The sequence below is a fragment of the Chiloscyllium plagiosum genome, unplaced genomic scaffold (assembly GCF_037043375.1).
Source record: "Chiloscyllium plagiosum isolate Xiang-an unplaced genomic scaffold, Cpla_swu_hap1 HiC_scaffold_48, whole genome shotgun sequence".
NCBI lineage: Eukaryota > Metazoa > Chordata > Chondrichthyes > Orectolobiformes > Hemiscylliidae > Chiloscyllium > Chiloscyllium plagiosum.
In genome coordinates, this window is record NW_028270186.1 from 11,589,692 (window position 1) to 11,606,983 (window position 17,292).

At 44.5% G+C, this 17,292-nt stretch overlaps 1 protein-coding gene across 5 annotated transcripts in view; it reads right to left on the reverse strand.

Moving 5' to 3' along the window:
• Positions 1-17,292, reverse strand: part of nsd3 (nuclear receptor binding SET domain protein 3) — a 106,102-nt gene that overhangs the window by 47,298 nt on the left and 41,512 nt on the right. For 4 of the 5 annotated variants that reach the window (XM_043681453.2, XM_087984198.1, XM_043681450.2 and 1 more), the window contains exons 6-9: positions 12,823-12,961; positions 11,984-12,075; positions 8,954-9,044; positions 8,636-8,763 (exon numbers count right to left, since the gene is read on the reverse strand). In XM_043681453.2, coding sequence (XP_043537388.1) covers positions 8,636-8,763; positions 8,954-9,044; positions 11,984-12,075; positions 12,823-12,961 — 450 coding nt within the window. The remainder of the gene's footprint in view (positions 1-8,635; positions 8,764-8,953; positions 9,045-11,983; positions 12,076-12,822; positions 12,962-17,292) is intronic. The other variant, XM_043681452.2, reaches the window with a different exon arrangement.

A 17,292-nucleotide genomic window follows, 5' to 3' on the forward strand; every position in this document is an offset into this window, starting at 1 on the left:
TTTGCCATGGCTTTAACAAGAGTGTATTTGAACTGCAGGCCTTTGTTTGCGTCATCAACTAAAAGCACACGAGTTAAACAAGAGCTACAAGATGGTGGTGCCAGTACGGTACAGTGTGTTAGGGCTCCTCAGCCCGTATGCTCCAGGCTGGCCACATTTTCTGTCTGTCTCTCTCTCTCTCTCTCTCTGTGTCTTTCTCTTTTCTTTTCTGTCATCTTCTGATGTCATGTTGAAGCCGGAAGGTCATTGGCAGCTGCAATGGCAGTGCCCAGACTTTGGTGCGTCATTAGCTGCGGGGGAACTCTAGTCCGGAGCGGATCTGTAGTAGGTCCGCTGAGACCAGGTCAGCAGCAACTGGTGAGGTGGGGGAGGCCCAGCACAGACTGCTTGAAAGACTGGAATCCTTAAGTTTTTATTTGTTATTTTCTAAATTATTGCTAAGATTTTGTACCTGGGTACCTTGTACCAAAGATGGAATATGGAACATTACAGCGCAGTACAGGCCCTCCGGCCCTCGATATTGCGCCAATCTGCGAAACTAATCTGAAGCCCATCTTATCTACTCTATTCCATTTTCGTCCACATGTCTATCCAATAAACATTTAAAATGCCCGTAAAGTTAGCACGTCTATTACTGTTGCAGGCAGGCCATTCCACACCACTGCTACTTTGAGTAAAGAAACTACCTCTGACATCTGTCCTATATCTATCATCCCTCAATTCAAAGCTATGTTCCCTCGTGCTAGCCATCACAATTATCTTCTATGTTTCAATTAAGTAACCTATCAACCTTCTCTCTAACAAATACTCAAGTCCCTCAACCTTTCCTCCTCAGACCTTCTCTCCATACCAGGCAACATCCTGGTCAATCTCCTCTCAATCTTTCCAAAGCTTCCACATCCTTCCTATGATGTGGTGACCAGAACTCTAAGTGCAGCCTCACCAGAGTTTTGTACAGCTGCAGCATAACCTCACCAATAAAGGTTAACACACTTTATGCCTTCTTAACAGCCTTATCAACCTGGGTGGCAACTTTAAGTATCCATGCACATGGACACTGAGATCTGTCTGCTCAGCCACACTATCAAGAATCTTACCATTTACCCAATATTCTGCATTTCTGTTACTCCTTCCAAGGTGAATCACCTCATACTTTTCTGCATTAAACTCCATTTGCCACCTCTCAGCCCAGCTCTGCAGCTTATCTATGTCCCTCTATAACCCACACCATTTTTCAGCACAATCCACACCGACCTTAGTGTCATCCGCAAATGTACTGACCCATCCTTCTACGCCCTCATCTAGGTAATTTATTAAAATGACAAACAGCAATGGCCCGAAAACAGATCTGTGCGGTACACCACTTTGAACTGAATTCCAGGATGAACATTTCCCATCAACCACCACCCTCTATCTTCTTTCAGCTAGCCAATTTCTGATCAAAACTACTAAATCACCCACAATCCAATGCGTCCATATTTTGTGCAATAGCCAACCGTGGGGAACTTTATCAAATGCCTTACTGACATCCATATACACCATATCAACCGCTTCACCCTCATCCACCTGTTTAGTCATCCTCTCAAAAACTCAGTAAATGATGGTGAGGCACAACCTAGTCTTCACAAAACCATGTCAACTATCCCTAATCAACTTATTCCTTTCTAGATGATTATAAATCCTATTTCTTATAACCTTTTCCAACCGTTTACTCACAACCAAAGTGAGGCTCACTCGTCTATAATTACTTGATCAAGGGAACATCTGCTCTCCTCCAATCTTCTGGCACTATTCCTGTAAAACAATGATGACAAGGATCAAAGCCAAAGGCTCGGCAATCTTCTCCCTGGCTTCCCAGAGAATCCCAGATAAATCCCATCTGGCCCAGGGGACTTACCTGTTTTCACACTTTCCAGAATTGCTAACACCTCCTCGTAAACCTCAATCCCATCTCATCCAGTAGACCAGTATCTCAGTATTCTCCTCAAAACATTGCCACTTTGTGTGAATACTGATGCAAAATATTCACTTAATGCTTCCCTCCTCTGACTCCATGCACAGCTTCTCACTACTATCCTTGATTAGCCCTAATCTTTCTCTGGTTTATTCTTGATATACTGATAGAAAGCCTTAGGGTTTTCCTTGATACTATCCGCAAACGACTTCTCATGTCCCCTCTTGGCTCCTCTTCGCGCTCTCTTTAGATCATGCAAAGAACGAGAATACTTAACTTTTTTTATTTCTTTATTTTTCAAATTTATTCCTGAGATCCTGCCCCTAAGTACCTTTGTATCAAAGGTGATGCCAGAAGTGGTGACAGGTGAGTACATGTGACAATACCCAAAGATGCGGTGTCAACTGGTGAAGCTACCAAACATGACTACTTGCATGGCAAACAACATAAGCAGCAACTGACAGACAGAACTAAAAGATCACACAACCAACCGATCAGATCGAAGCTCTGCAGTCCTGCTTCATCCTGTTGTGAACCAAAGTGGACAATTAAACAACTCACTGGAGGAGGAGGGTCCAGAAATATCCCCATCCTCAATGATGGAGGAGCCCACCACATCAGTACCAAAGATCAGGCTAAAGCTTTCACAGGAATTGTCAGCGAGATGTGCCAAGTGGATAATCCCTTTTAGCCTCTTCCAATGGTTCCCAATTCACAGATGCAGCTCTTCAGCAAATTCTATTCACTCCACCTGACATCAAGCAACAGTTGGATACACTAAATATTGCAAAGGCGATGGGCTCTGACAACATTCCAGCAATAGCCCTCGAGACTGGTGCTCCAGAACGTATCGTAGCCCAAGCCAATTTGTTCCGGTACAGTTACAACTTTGGCATCTACCTGACAAAATGGAAAATTGCCCAGCAATGTCTTGTACACAGAGAACAGGACAAATCCAACCCAGCCAATTACTGCCCCGTCAGTTTCCTGTCGATCATCAGTCAACTGATGCAAAGCGTCATCACAGTGCTGTCCAACAACCTGCTCAGTGATACCCAGTTTGGGTTCCACCAGGGCCACTCAGCTCCTGAGCTCATTACAGCCTCAGCTCAAACATGGATAAAACAGCTGAACTCCAAAGGTGAGAATGAAAGTGACAGCCCTTGATATCAAGTGGGTAAAAACAATGACTGCAGATGCTGGAAACCAGATTCTGGATCAGTGGTGCTGGAAAAGCCAAGCAGTTCAGGCAGCATCCAAAGAGCAGTAAAATCAACGTTTCGGGCAAAAGCCCTTCATCAGGAATAAGTGGGTCAGGCAGCATCCGAGGAGCAGGAGAATCAACATTTTGGGCATAAGCCCTTCATTCCTGATGGGAGGAACGTCGATTCCTGAAACTTCGATTCTCTTGCTCCTCGGATGCTGCCTGACGGGCTGTGCTTATCCACTGCCATACGTTTCCACTCTGATCTCCAGCATCTGCAGTCCTCACTTTCTCCTAGCCTTTGACAGCAAGGCCACATCTGACTGTGTGTGGCATCAACAAGCCCTAGCAAAACTGGAATTAATGGGAATCAGGGGGCAGACTCTCCACTGGTTCAAGTCATATCTGACACATAGGAAGATGGTCATGGTTGCTGGAGCTCTGTTATCTCAGGTCCACTCCATCTCTGAAGGAGTTCCTGGTCACAACCGTTTTCAGCTACTTCGGCAATGACATTCCCTCCATGTGAGGTCAGATATGGAGATGTTTACCAATATCTTGACAATGTTCAGCACCATTTACAACTCCTCAGATACCTAAAACAGTCCGTGCTTAAATGCAACAAGATCCATACAATATCCAGGACAAGTGGTATTTAAAATTCATGCCATACAAATGCCAGGCAAAGCCTATCTCCAATAAAAAAAATCAAACTATTGTCCCTTGATGTTCAATAGTATTACCATCTCTGAACCTCCCATTGTCAACATTTTTGCTGTTACTGTTGACCCAAACCTCATCTGGACTCGTCACATAAATATAGTAGCAACAAAAGCAACTCAGAGGCATGGAACACTGTAGTGAGTAACTCACCTCCTGACACCCCAAAGCCTGTCCACCATCTGCAAGGCACAAGTCAGCAGTGGGATGGAATACTCCCCACTTACCTCGATGAGTGCAGCCCCAACAACACTCAAGCTCAACACCATCAAGGACAAAGCAGTCCACTGGATTGGCACCACATCCCACTCCCCCCCACCACTGTCACTCAGTAGCAGCACTGTGCACCCTCTGCAAGACACCCTACAGAAATTCCCCAAAGATCCTTAGACAGCACTTCCCAAACCTACAACCACGTCCATCGAGAAGGACAAGGGCAGCAGATACACGGGAACCGCCTGCAAGTTTCCCTCCAAGCCACTCACCATCCTGATGGAAATATATCACCATTCCCTAACTGTTCCTGGGTCAAAATCCTGGAATTCTCACTTCAAGGGCATTGTGAGTCTACCAACAGCACATGGACTGCAGAGGTTAATGAAGGCAGCTCACCACCACATCCACAAGGGCAACTTCAAGGCAGGCAATAACTGCTGGCCAGTCCACATCCCATCAGTGAATTGAAAAAAAATTCAAAAGCCTCCAAAGACAGGAATGCTTTAGACATTAAAGTCTTTGAAGACAATGGATTTGGTATCTTGTGCACAATTTCAGAGCCCTGATGGCCTCAGGATTTTTATCCTTAAGTCAAACCTTTCTTCTGCATGTTTTGGAGGTGTCGGTATTAGACTGGGGTGTACAAAGTTAAATATCACACAACACTAGGTTATAGTCCAACAGGCTTCTTTGGAAGCACTAGCTTTCGGAGCAACGCTCCTTCAGCACTCCGAAAGCTCGTGCTTCCAAAGAAGCCTGTTGGACTATAACCTGGTGTTAAAATCAACGAAGTAAAAACAATGACTGCAGATGCTGGAAACCAGATTCTGGATCAGTGGTGCTGGAAGAGCACAGCAGTTCAGGCAGCATTCAGGAGCAGCGAAATCGACGTTTTGGGCAAAAGCCCTTCATCAGGAATAAAGGCAGAGAGCCTGAAGTGTGGAGAGATAAGCTAGGGGAGGGTGGGGGTGGGGAGAAAGTAGCATAGAGTACAATAGGTGAGTGGGGGAGGGGATGAAGGTGATAGGTCAGGGAGGAGAGGGTGGAATGGATAGGTGGAAAAGGAGTTGCATGATTTTTAATTTTTCTTTTGCAAGCCGTTCTGAACAGACAAAACATTTGGCCACAAGGTGGCACCAAACCTAGCCTTGAAAGCAGTCAGAAAATGTGGAAGGTGCAGAAACTCTGACAACCATTTAACAAATTGCATCAACCGAGAGTTAGACTATCTTTCTTCACTTGAATTCCCACAATCCCAGGCAATGCAAGAGGCCAAAAACATCCAATTAAAACAGCATGGTATCCTCCACAGTGCATGGTTTTGATGCAGCTTTTGTGCCACATCAGGGTGAAGGATTGCGACATCAACAATGCAAGTGAAGTTTTCCACTCAATGTCAAACTCCTGTACTCTGAGAATTAGGGAAACAAAAAAGAGTTAGGAGAGAGAAAATAAACCAAGGAAAATGTAAAAAGTTGTAATTAAAATAAAACAAAAGAACAAAAAGCTGGAGGACTAACAGTGCACATGCAGAATAGTTAATGCTAAGTACCTGAAAGGTTGACGCAGTATTTACAGTGTCATGGAGTCACAGAGGTGTACAATACAGAAAGACACCATTTTGTGAAAACCATTATTACACTTTCAACAGCAAGCTTCATTTGAGCGAACTGCAAACATACAGCTCCTTCATACCATTCAGGGCATTTGAATAGCAACCTAAGAAAGCAATGGTGACAAAGGCAGGCAACCTTTGCAACAGTAACTTTTCAATGACCCAATCTGAATCAAGCACACACCATTTCGATTAAAACTGCTGTCACACTTGCACTTAAAACTCAGCAGATATTTTGACAGCATTTCTTTTGGCCCAATTGTGGGACTTGTGAAAGGAGAAAGAAAAATGGAAAGAAGATGCCATCATCATTCTTTCCTTGTTGATTACATCATTCCACATCCTGCCCACAGCCCAAGACCTACACTCTGTTGTAAACCCACAAAGACAAAAGACTCAGATCAAATGAATCGACCGGAATGTACTCATTCACCAAGTTTCAAACTTACACTAGCACTAATTAAAACCCTTAGGCAGGGACAGCTTTCCGATAACGCTGCCAACTTTTTTGGCTCCAATTGCATACATTTGTTTCATGAACACAAAAAGCCAAGTATCATTACAGCATGGTTTTAACCAGTTCATTGATGGATGATCCAAATAACACATCTTCTTAATAACCGTTAGGACTTCTAACAGATCGTAATCAAGCTGGAACTGGTGGGCAGTGTTGGTGCCAAGTATTACAATCCAACATGACAGCATAAAATATATGGTACACTTCAATGAAAAGTCTGCAACTTTCATTTATCAAGTACATCGGATGAGAGACATTGGAAACTTATGAAGGGAATAAGACCACAAGATCTCACAGTTTTTAAGAAACAGCAATAAACTTGATGAGTCTATGTTAGGACAGGAGTATCATCTACAATACATGCACATCTTTTTGCCAACATGTGTAAAAAGACATGTGGTAAATATGGTTAAATAGGCTGTGATCAAATACTCTACTGTGCACATTAAAAAGCTAAAATAATCAAGACACTTCTTAGTTTTAGATTAGATTAGATTAGATTAGATTAGATTAGATTAGATTACTTACAGTGTGGAAACAGGCCCTTCGGCCCAACAAGTCCACACCGACCCGCCGAAGCGCAACCCACCCATACCCCTACATTTACCCCTTTAACCTAACACTACGGGCAATTTAGCATGGCCAATTCACCTGACCCGCACATCTTTGGACTGTGGGAGGAAACCGGAGCACCCGGAGGAAACCCACGCAGACACGGGGAGAACGTGCAAACTCCACACAGTCAGTCGCCTGAGTCGGGAATTGAACCCGGGTCTACAGGCGCTGTGAGGCAGCAGTGCTAACCACTGGGCCACCGTGCCGCCCGTTTCTCTGACTTCTCAATCAGTTTTCAACAGAGAACCTGTCATTCAGTTGCCTTGCCAGCAATACATTTAAACATGGAATGTACATCTGCATCTCCTGATCACAGATTGACTTGACCGACTGCTTTGGATTTCTTCAGCAATTGGCCATGACCTACCGAAACCGTGACATGCTGAAACACTTGCAATAGGCCTAGCCTCTATTGCCCAGCAGAGGTGAATGCAGCCTTCTCACAAAGTCTTGGAGCTGCACGCACTTGACATGTTACAATTCACGGGTTGCTGGCAGCCCCAGGACAACTGGAAACAACAGGAGGAAATGGCTGTCAGCACAACAGTTGTTGAATTAGCAATCCAGAGGCTCAGACTAACTAAGGCCATGGTTTAAAAACGAATCATCACAACCCGTGGAATTTCAATAGACAAGAACAAAGAAAACGGGAATGGGCCTTTCAGCCCATCAAGCCTGCTCCTGGGTGAGCGAACATTTCAAATCCTTGTTATCTATCGCATCCCTGTGACCCTCCACACCTGATCAGAAATCTATCCCTCTCTAACTAAAACATGCTGCAAGATTGAGTATCCACAGCACTCTGATGCAAAGGCTGACTGGACCTCCCAGTCACCACCCATTTTAATTCCTCTTCCCACTCTCTTTCTGACATGACCATCTTTGGCCTCCTCCATTGCCACAACAAACCAAACTGCGAATTGGAAGAACCTCACCGCATCTTCCACCTGGACAGCCCATAGGCTGGAGGACTCAACACTGAGTTCTCCAATTTCCAATAACCTCCCTTCCCAGCCCCTCACGCTCCTTCCTGCCACCAACCAGATTCATTCCTCCTACTGACCAACAGGGTCATACCCTCGACCTGTCTTCACCAATCCTGTCTTCACCTATCCCCACTTCACCACACTGCCCCCACCACTCCCTTTATCTGCAGCTCCATCTACAACCACCTCCAGTCCTGAAGAAGGGTTACACTCGCAACATTGACTTCTCCATCTCCTGATGGTGCCTGGCTTACGGTTACTTTGAACGGTTTATTCTTGCATATCTCAACAATTTGACCCAGGAAACTAGTTACCGATGGGTGGCTCAATCTTGTCTCAATGACAATTCACAAGATAACAACTAATGAAAATGTCTCAGGGTGTTTCACAGAACAGATGTAAAGCAAAATCTGACACCATGGTTTAAAAGGAAATGTCAGGGCAGATCAGCAAAACCTTCAGCGAAGTAATAAATGATGTAGATTTTGAGGAGTGATTTAAAGATAACCAGAGCAGGGAAATTAAGTGGTCAAATGCGGGCATTTCAGAGTCGAGGGCCTTGGCAAGACATTAACTGTAAAGAAACTGACATCCAGGATGCTCAAGATGTCCAACTAGAGCAGTGCAGATACTTTGGGAGGTCGGTGGGGGGGGGGGGGGGGGGGGTGGCTGGAGGAAATTATATACATACAGACCAATGGATTCTAAGCTTTTTTCAAACACTGTTCCTTGTTTAGAGAGTTGATCTGAGCTTCTCAAAGAGGTGACTTGTTGTCTATTATTAGTTTTGCTCCCATCATGCTCCTACCTCACTCAGCAATCCTCTAGCATCAGAATCATTGATTTCTCTGCAACCCGGACTTGTCATCTCCACATCGGTAGATGCCCGGCTACGTTTTTTCAATGGCTTGCATGAATCTGAAAGTTCGCTGGCACCTAAAAGCAAAACAGGGAGGCTGTTTGGCTTCAGTCTTTTCACAGGACATTCTGTTACACAGCAAAATGAAAGCAGACCCAAGTCACGAAACAAAGCAATTCATGTTTGCAAGATGCCTCAAAAATTCTTATGGCAAATGCTCAGCATCAAGGATCACAACAGTATAACATGTCGCTGGTAGGACCTTACCTGGCAGAGTTGAACTCATTGTTCCATGCGCATGGGGTAATGATGTTCCTCTCTGTGGGCCAGTCATCTCAGTTGTTGGAACAGTTTCCACCTGCGAACCAAAACACAAATTATAAATCCAAATTAACAGTGAATCCAAAGATGAATAACTCTATGTTGGCTGTGGTATGACGGCACACTTCACTCATTCCAGGTACTTCCAGTTACTATATCTGTGAACTCTGTAAGACTCTTATTGGAATTCAAATAATCACAGTGACAGCAACACTACTGTGTTCACACAAATCAACTGGATTTCTGAATTAACTACTTTTACATTCACTGCGTCTCCTTTCAAATGGAATAGCGTTTCTAAAGTGAGTTGTAAAATAAACATACATTGCTTTTTCACAATAAGGTGATTGAATTAATTTAGTGAATCTCCAGTCTTTGGTCAAATTCCCTGGCCTCTGCCAAAACAGCATGGACTAAAATATAATTTTTCTCTCCACAACAGTGACTTGAATTAATGTGCAGTTTACTCATTATTCTTTCATGTACTGTTTAACAGTTGTACTGATGGGATGGTTTTCTTCAACTCCTGGACATCCACTATTCTGTTTCCTATTCTTCATACATACAACAAGAGAGGAGAATGAATTTTTAAGCATTGGCAGTAAAATCTTTATGTGGTTTTTTTCGTTGAAATATTGTCTTCATGTCATTTAACTTTTCAAATAAAAACTGAAAACCCTATTTGTCTCCCTTTTCCTTTATGTTAAAGGGTGTGACAGCAGATGACAGGAATTTCACTTCACATCAGTTCAAATTATTTTGTGAAAGTGAAGCTCAATTCTGTAACAACTTGAGCTCCTCATAGGCATTTAATGCAGATCCAGTACCCCAAGCCTAGCAGGCTGAAAAACAGTTCTCCTTACAAGAAGTCATTTGTCTCTCTGGGTCATGCGCAATCTTAACATAATTTACCTGGGGAGCTCAAATAACATGCATTCAGTTGCTGTCCTGGATTGTGCATTTCATGATCTACCATTCTGAGTATGAGTTGGATTGAATCATTCACTGAAAATACATGATTTAAACACAGACAGCAATCGACCCAAGATTTGCATAAAGCTACTCTGGTAGTCACAATCCTGGAAAATCCACCACGACAATTAACAGCAGACACAAAAACATTCTGGTTTTGTTTTTATATTCAGTATATTGGAGTCAATGAACAAACAAAACCCCTTTTTCAATCAAGGAAGGAACAGGAACAGAGAATTTTGCAAAGGAAAGCCTGGTCATGGAAGAATAAACAGATTGTGAAGTTGAGTGGAGTAAGAGAAAGTCTCTTGGATGAAGACAGTATAGTATTGCTGAGTGTGGAGGAGCCATAACTTATGAGATGGGAGGAATATGAGACAAAGGGACCTGATGAACTGAACTGATTAAACTACAAAATTGGTATTCCAACTGGGAAGTGAGAGGTCACTCACATTGAATCCAATCAACAAAAATCCTACCATTCAAGAGTGAGAGACTTAGAGTTATAGAACAATAACATCATTCTGACTTCAATGTGTACAAACTAACCGGTATGACATGGTGGCATAGGAAACCAAGAACAATTTGGAAGGAGAATGAACTGCAGTGTCAAGAGGCTTAAAATTCACAAGTGACTAAGGGAAATGTATACCAAAACAGTATAGACAGTTTCAGTAGAATAACATCAAGAACCAGACAACAGAACCCAGTACAAGGAAGGGAAAAAGTGAGGATTGCAGATGCTGAAAAGTCACAGTTGATAAAGCATGGCACAGGACAAAACACAGCAAGTCAGGCAGCATCCAAGGAGCACGAAAGAGTCAACATTTCGGGCAATCCTTCCTCAGGCCTGGGGAGGGGGAACAGGGCTGAGAGATAAATTGTGTGTTGGGGTGGGGCTAGGGGAAAGGTAGGTGAAATGGCAATAGGTGGGCGAAGGTTGGAGTGATGTTGATAAGTCAGAGCGGAGGGTGGAGCGGATAGGTGGGAGGGAAGATGGGCAGGTAGATCTACCCTCTTGACGACCTGAGTCGGAGGGTTAGATGTAGGATGTGGTGGGGGGAGGGGAGATTTGAAAATTGGTGAATTCAATGTTTATATTGTGTGGTTGTAGGCTGAGGATGTGGAGTTCCTCCTCCAGTTTTCAGGGGAAAAAAAAAACATCCACAAACTGGAGAAGGAACGTCTCATCTTCCATCTGGGGAGGCACCAACCACATGGCATCAACACCGAATTCACCAATTTCCAAATCTCCCCTGCACCCACCACATCTCAGATCCAACTCTGACTCAGATCCACCCTCTTGACCTACCTGGCCATCTTCCTTCCCACCTATCCACTCAACATTTCCCACTGACCTATCAACATCACCTATGACCTTCGCCCACCTACCTTTCCCCGAGCACATCCCCATGCCACCCAATTTACCTCTCAGGCCTGTTCCCCCTGCCCATGTCCAAAACATTGATTCTCTCTTGCTCCTCAGATACTACCTGACCTGCTGTGCTTTTTCCAGCGCCACGCTTTACCAACTCTTCAGTGCAAGTAAGGCCAACCTAATAATTTTTCTACTTTTGCATTTCCATGGCTTATTAACGATCCAACAGCCATATTAAACTTAAAAGCATATTCAATAAAATTGATCAAGTTGAGCTACTCCTTTTTATTGGAACCAAAAGGCATAAAATTGGAGCTGGGAAATTGAGCACAAGATCACAAGTTTCACATAAATGCCAGTGCGAATTTTATTCCTTCTCTCCCCCTCAAATGAGATAGTGTTGGACTCTAGGCCTTTGAGGTTTTCAAGAATAAGGTTCACAGATTTTCATCAGTGAAGTGCAACTGGGGCCATGGATCAAAGAGAAGGAAATGGAGTTGAGGGACAGATAAGCTGGTGACTTAATTGAATGATAGAATTGAGTCGAGGGGATGAATGGACTACTTCTGTTCCCTTGGTCTTCCCTGACCCACTAATAACCAAACCTCCATGGTCCCAGGATGTACCTGTTCTTTTCGCATTTTCTTTTTCGGTACAACTTCAGTGACTTTCTCCGATTCAGAGCGACTTCGAACTGATCTTCTTTGTTGTTTCCTTTCTGAAGGATGCGAAAGACAATTTTAAACCGAAAAAAAAACAGAAACATGAAAGGAAATATCAAAAGGCACAGAATGCATCAGGGAGAAATTAGGTGGATCTGGAATCCTTAATGGCTGACGCAGAAGGAAGCCCCACTTGTCTTAAAATGCTCAGACTGTTCTTGCCTCACCTCCCCCATCTTTATCGAGCTGTCTAATAATTTCTCTTTAACCCCCCCACCCCCAACCTTAAATAAATATTAGACACCGACAGTTAAATTAAATAATCACGAGATTGAGCAGCAAACAAAAACCTCTTTTACAAAAACTCTCAAATCAAGGTTCACAAAGAGCAGGAAAAAGCCTGACTTGGATCAGCCCCAAACTTTCTCACAAAGATCAGAATGGAATTTTATCAGTTGGCTTCATTCCGTAATGAGAGTTGCCTGGCCAAAACTTGTGACATAACAAAATGAAAAACTTCAAGCTGCTGCATTTATGCTCACATTTCCCAGTGTAGCGAATCTGCAAAATCAACAACTTTATGGGGTCATGCCTGCAATGGCTCCATATCAGCACAAGCAGGCACAGAATACATGCAAACATACAGATGAAAGTCAGTTATTCTGCATGTGCCATCCAGTTAACTTGCAGAGACAGCTCAGGAGATCAGAAAGCAAGTCAAGTGTCAGCCTGCATTCCAGAGGAACATGAAGTGGAAAACAATGCAAGGCATTTTCATGAAGGGGACAAAGACAATTGTTTACCTGAGGAAATCAGGTGTGCTTCTCCACGCACAGAGAACTGAACCTCTGCGTCTCGCTTCTCACTTCGCAGACTTAAAGGGGTGATGAGAACTTCCTTAACTTCTCTTTGCGATGGCTCTGCCTTAATACTTGCTCCCTTCTAGGAATAAAACAATTTCATTAGCCACACAAAATCAATATCAACTAGCTGCAAGTTTTAGCTCCCTGAGGCGCCCCAAATCCAAAAGGAAGTCAAGAGTAAGATTGAAACAAAGACTTTTTTACTGATGGGAATAAACAGCAGGGTGAAAATTAAATTCTTTTCAATGTGCTGGTCACAAAAATTGCAAAGTATTACTTATTTCAAAACAATCCAGAGCCACTTGCAATTTTGACAAACCACAAGTTGATAAAATGTCCTAAGGAGATCAACTGCAAGGAAGATAATTATTTCTATTAAGAGAAAACCTAACTTCTTCAAGAAACACATGCCGAGAACCATAGATGCCTTTTTTGTGTGTTTGCAAATTGTAAATTAAATATGAAGCCAGGGAGAAAACTGAAATCACAAATGGCATGTTTTAAACCAAATGAGGCAGGGAATGGGAGATGTCGGATAGCAACTACTTTTTAATCCACAGACCTGGTTTAATTTAACTTGGATACAGTCATATATTTAAAGCTTCAATGGTACATTTCTTCACCCTCTCTCAACCATTCAAACAACCTCACCCAAAATCTCTCATTTTACTGTCTTGTCCCCTTGTTGACTTTCAATCTTCTTCCAGCCAAGATGGAATTCTCTGCTGCCATTTTCAATCAGCTAAACTGAATAGTTGATTTTAGTTTAGACGATCCAGACATTAGTCTGACTGAAAGAATGCCAAGTGTCAAGTCTTCGCGTTTGGAATATTTCCAAAAGAGTCAAGTACACTTTACAAACATTCCAAAACAACAGAAAACACTCATGATTTTTAAAAGCAGAAATGAAATATTGAACAGGAATCTTAATATGCCAATCATCACCCATGACTTGAAGCTGGAAGGCAAGAGAGAAAACATAGGATTTCTCTTTATCAAAATGCTAATTTAAGATCTCTGAATTACATTCTTGAATGTCCAGGAATTACTTGAATCAAAATAGGAATGTGTGCACCCTATAGAAAAATACAAGTTCTATTCAGTTTCAGAAAATATTTCTAACTCAACGCCTCAGCGCTGTGGATTACCATTGCACAAATATGCACAGTTTAAGGCTAAAAGCAATCAGCATCTCCAGTCAAGAGGTGTATCGCATCATTGTGCTCGGCCGTTACGTGAACATTTGATATTTGGTTTCCAATAGAAAATTTATGTATGAATTAGGAACAGGAGTCGGCCAATTTCTGCAATTCTGCATTACACAGTCAAATGTTATGCAAATACTGATGCACAATTGATTTCAGAAATTTGAAGCGTAGTTTACACCACAACCTGATGTCTGCCAAACGAACAGCTCAGAATTCAAAATTCCAAATCTCAGGAACAATGGAGACAGAAAAATTCCACATGTCCCAATTATCTCATTTTAAATGAGGATGTACAAATAGGATTGGAACTGTAGGCCCTCAGAATGTCATCAGTCAATAAGACCATAAGGCCATGAGATACAGGAGCAGCATTTGGCCATTCAGCCCATCGAGTCTGTTTGGCCATTTGATCTTGGCTGATGTTTCTTAGCCCCATCCTCCTGCCTTCTCCCCATAACCCTTGACCCCCTCACTCATCAAAAACCTACCAATCTCAGTCTGAAATATACTCCATGACTTTGGTCTGCACACCCCTCTGCAGCAATGAGTCCCACAGATTCCCCACTCTCTGGCTGATGAGATGGAATTTCTTGAGCCAAAGTTCTCAAGGGTCATACCTTCTCATGGAGGCTGTTCCCCTAGTTTCTAGTCTCTCATACTCATGGAAATATCCTCTCCACGTTCATTCTGTCCAAGCCTCACAGTATCCTGCAAGTTTCAGTCAGATTCCCCTTCATCCTTTTGAGCTCCATCAAGTACAGACTCATAGTCCTCAACCACTTCTCACATGACAAGCCTTTTATCCCCGGGTCCTTCTTGCGACCCTCCTCTGGACCTACTCCAACACCAGTATAACCTTCCTAGGATATGGGGCCCATAACGGTTCACAATATTCTAAATGTGGTCTGACCAAAGTCTTATGCAACCTCAGCAGTACACTTCTGCTCTAATATCTTAGCCCTCTCTAAATGAATGCCTGCTTAACCGCCAAGTGAACATGCATGTCAACCTGAACATAAGACTCGCGAGTCCCTTGCGCTTCCGATTTCTGAAGCCTTTTAAGGTGAAGAAAACAATCTTCACCTGTGTTCTTTCTACCAAAATATATCACTTCACACTTTGCCATACTGTCACTTCTTTGCCCCTCACCTTGCATATCCAGGTCCTTCTGCAGCTTCCCTGCCTCCTCACCACTATCTGTCCCTCCTCTGCAAACTCAGCAACATTGCCCTCAGTTCCTTCATCCAGATCATTAATACATCATGTGAAGAGCTGTGGTCCCAATACCGATGCATGCAGAACTCCACTCGTCTTCGGTTGCCATTCTGAAAAAGATCTTTTAATCGCTTCTGCCAGTCTGCCAATCCTCTACCAGTGTCAGTACCTTGCCTCTAACACCATTCGGAGAAAGTGAGGACTGCAGATGCTGGAGATCCAAGCTGAAAAATGTGTTGCTGGAAAAGCACAGGTCAGGCAGCATCCAAGGAGCAGGAGAATCGACGTTTTGGGCATAAGCCCTTCTTCAGGAATGAGGAAGGTGTGTCAAGCAGGCTAAGATAAAAGGTAGGGAGGAGGGACTTGGGGGAGGGGCATTGGGCATGCGATAGATGGAAGGAGGTTAAGGTGAGGGTGATAGGCCGGAGAGGGGGTGGGGGCAGAGAGATCGGGAAGACCTCTTGCCCAAAATCCACAAACCAGACTGCCCCGGCCGACCCATTGTCTCAGCCTGCACCTGCCCCACCGAACTCATCTCTGCATACCTCGACACGGTCCTGTCCCCCTTAGTCCAAGAACTCCCCACCTACGTTCGGGATACTACCCACACCTTCCACTTCCCCGGCCCCCAACGCCTTATCTTCACCATGGACATCCAATCCCTATACACCTCCATCCCCCATTACGAAAGCCTCAAAGCCCTACGCTTCTTCCTTTCCCGCCGACCCAACCAGTATCCTTCCGCTGACGCCCTCCTTCGACTGACTGAACTGGTCCTCACCCTGAACAACTTCTTTTCCAATTCTCCCACTTCCTCCAAACCAAAGAAGTAGCCATGGGCACCCACATGGGCCCCAGCTATGCCTGCCTCTTCGTAGGATATGTGGAACAGTCCATCTTCCGCAGCTACACTGGCACCACCCCCCACCTTTTCCTCCGCTACATCGATGACTGTATCGGCGCTACCTCATGCTCCCACGAGGAGGTTGAACAGTTCTTCCACTTTACTAACACCTTCCACCCCGATCTCAAATTTACCTGGACCGTCTCAGACTCCTCCCTCCCCTTCCAAGACCTCTCCATTCCTACCTCGGGCGACCGACTCAACACGGACGTTTACTATAAACCGACCGACTCCCACAGCTACCTAGATTACACCTCCTCCCACCCTGCCCCCTGTAAAAATGCCATCCCATGTTCTGAATTCCTTTGCCTCCGCCGCAACTGCTCCCAAGAGGACCAGTTCCAATACCGAACAACCCAGATGGTCTCCTCCTTCTTCAAAGACCGCAATTTCCCCTCAGACGTGGTCGACAATGCTCTCCACCGCATCTCCTCCACTTCCCGCTCCTCCACCCTTGAACCCCACCCCTCCAATCGCCACCAGGACAGAACCCCACTGGTCCTCACCTACCACCCCACCAACCTCCAGATTCCTCGTATCATCCTTTGTCATTTCCGCCACCTCCAAACAGACCCCGCCACCAAGAATATATTTCCCTCACCTCCCCTATCAGCGTTCCGGAAAGACCACTCCCTCCGCGACTCCCTCGTCAGGTCCACACCCCCCACCAACCCAACCTCCACTCCCGGCACCTTCCCCTGCAACCGTAAGAAATGCAAAACTTGTGCCCACACCTCCCCCCCTCACTTCCCTCCAAGGCCCCAAGGGATCCTTTCATATCCGTCACAAATTCACCTGCACCTCCACACACATCATTTACTGCATCCGCTGCACCCGACGTGGCCTCCTCTACATTGGGGAGACAGGCCGCCTAATTGCAGAACGTTTCAGAGAACACCTCTGGGACACCCGGACCAACCAACCCAACCACCCCGTGGCTCAACACTTCAACTCCCCCTCCCACTCCACCAAGGACATGCAGGTCCTTGGCCTCCTCCATCGCCAGACCATGGCAACACGACGCCTGGAGGAAGAGCGCCTCATCATCCGCCTAAGAACCCTCCAACCACAAGGGATGAATGC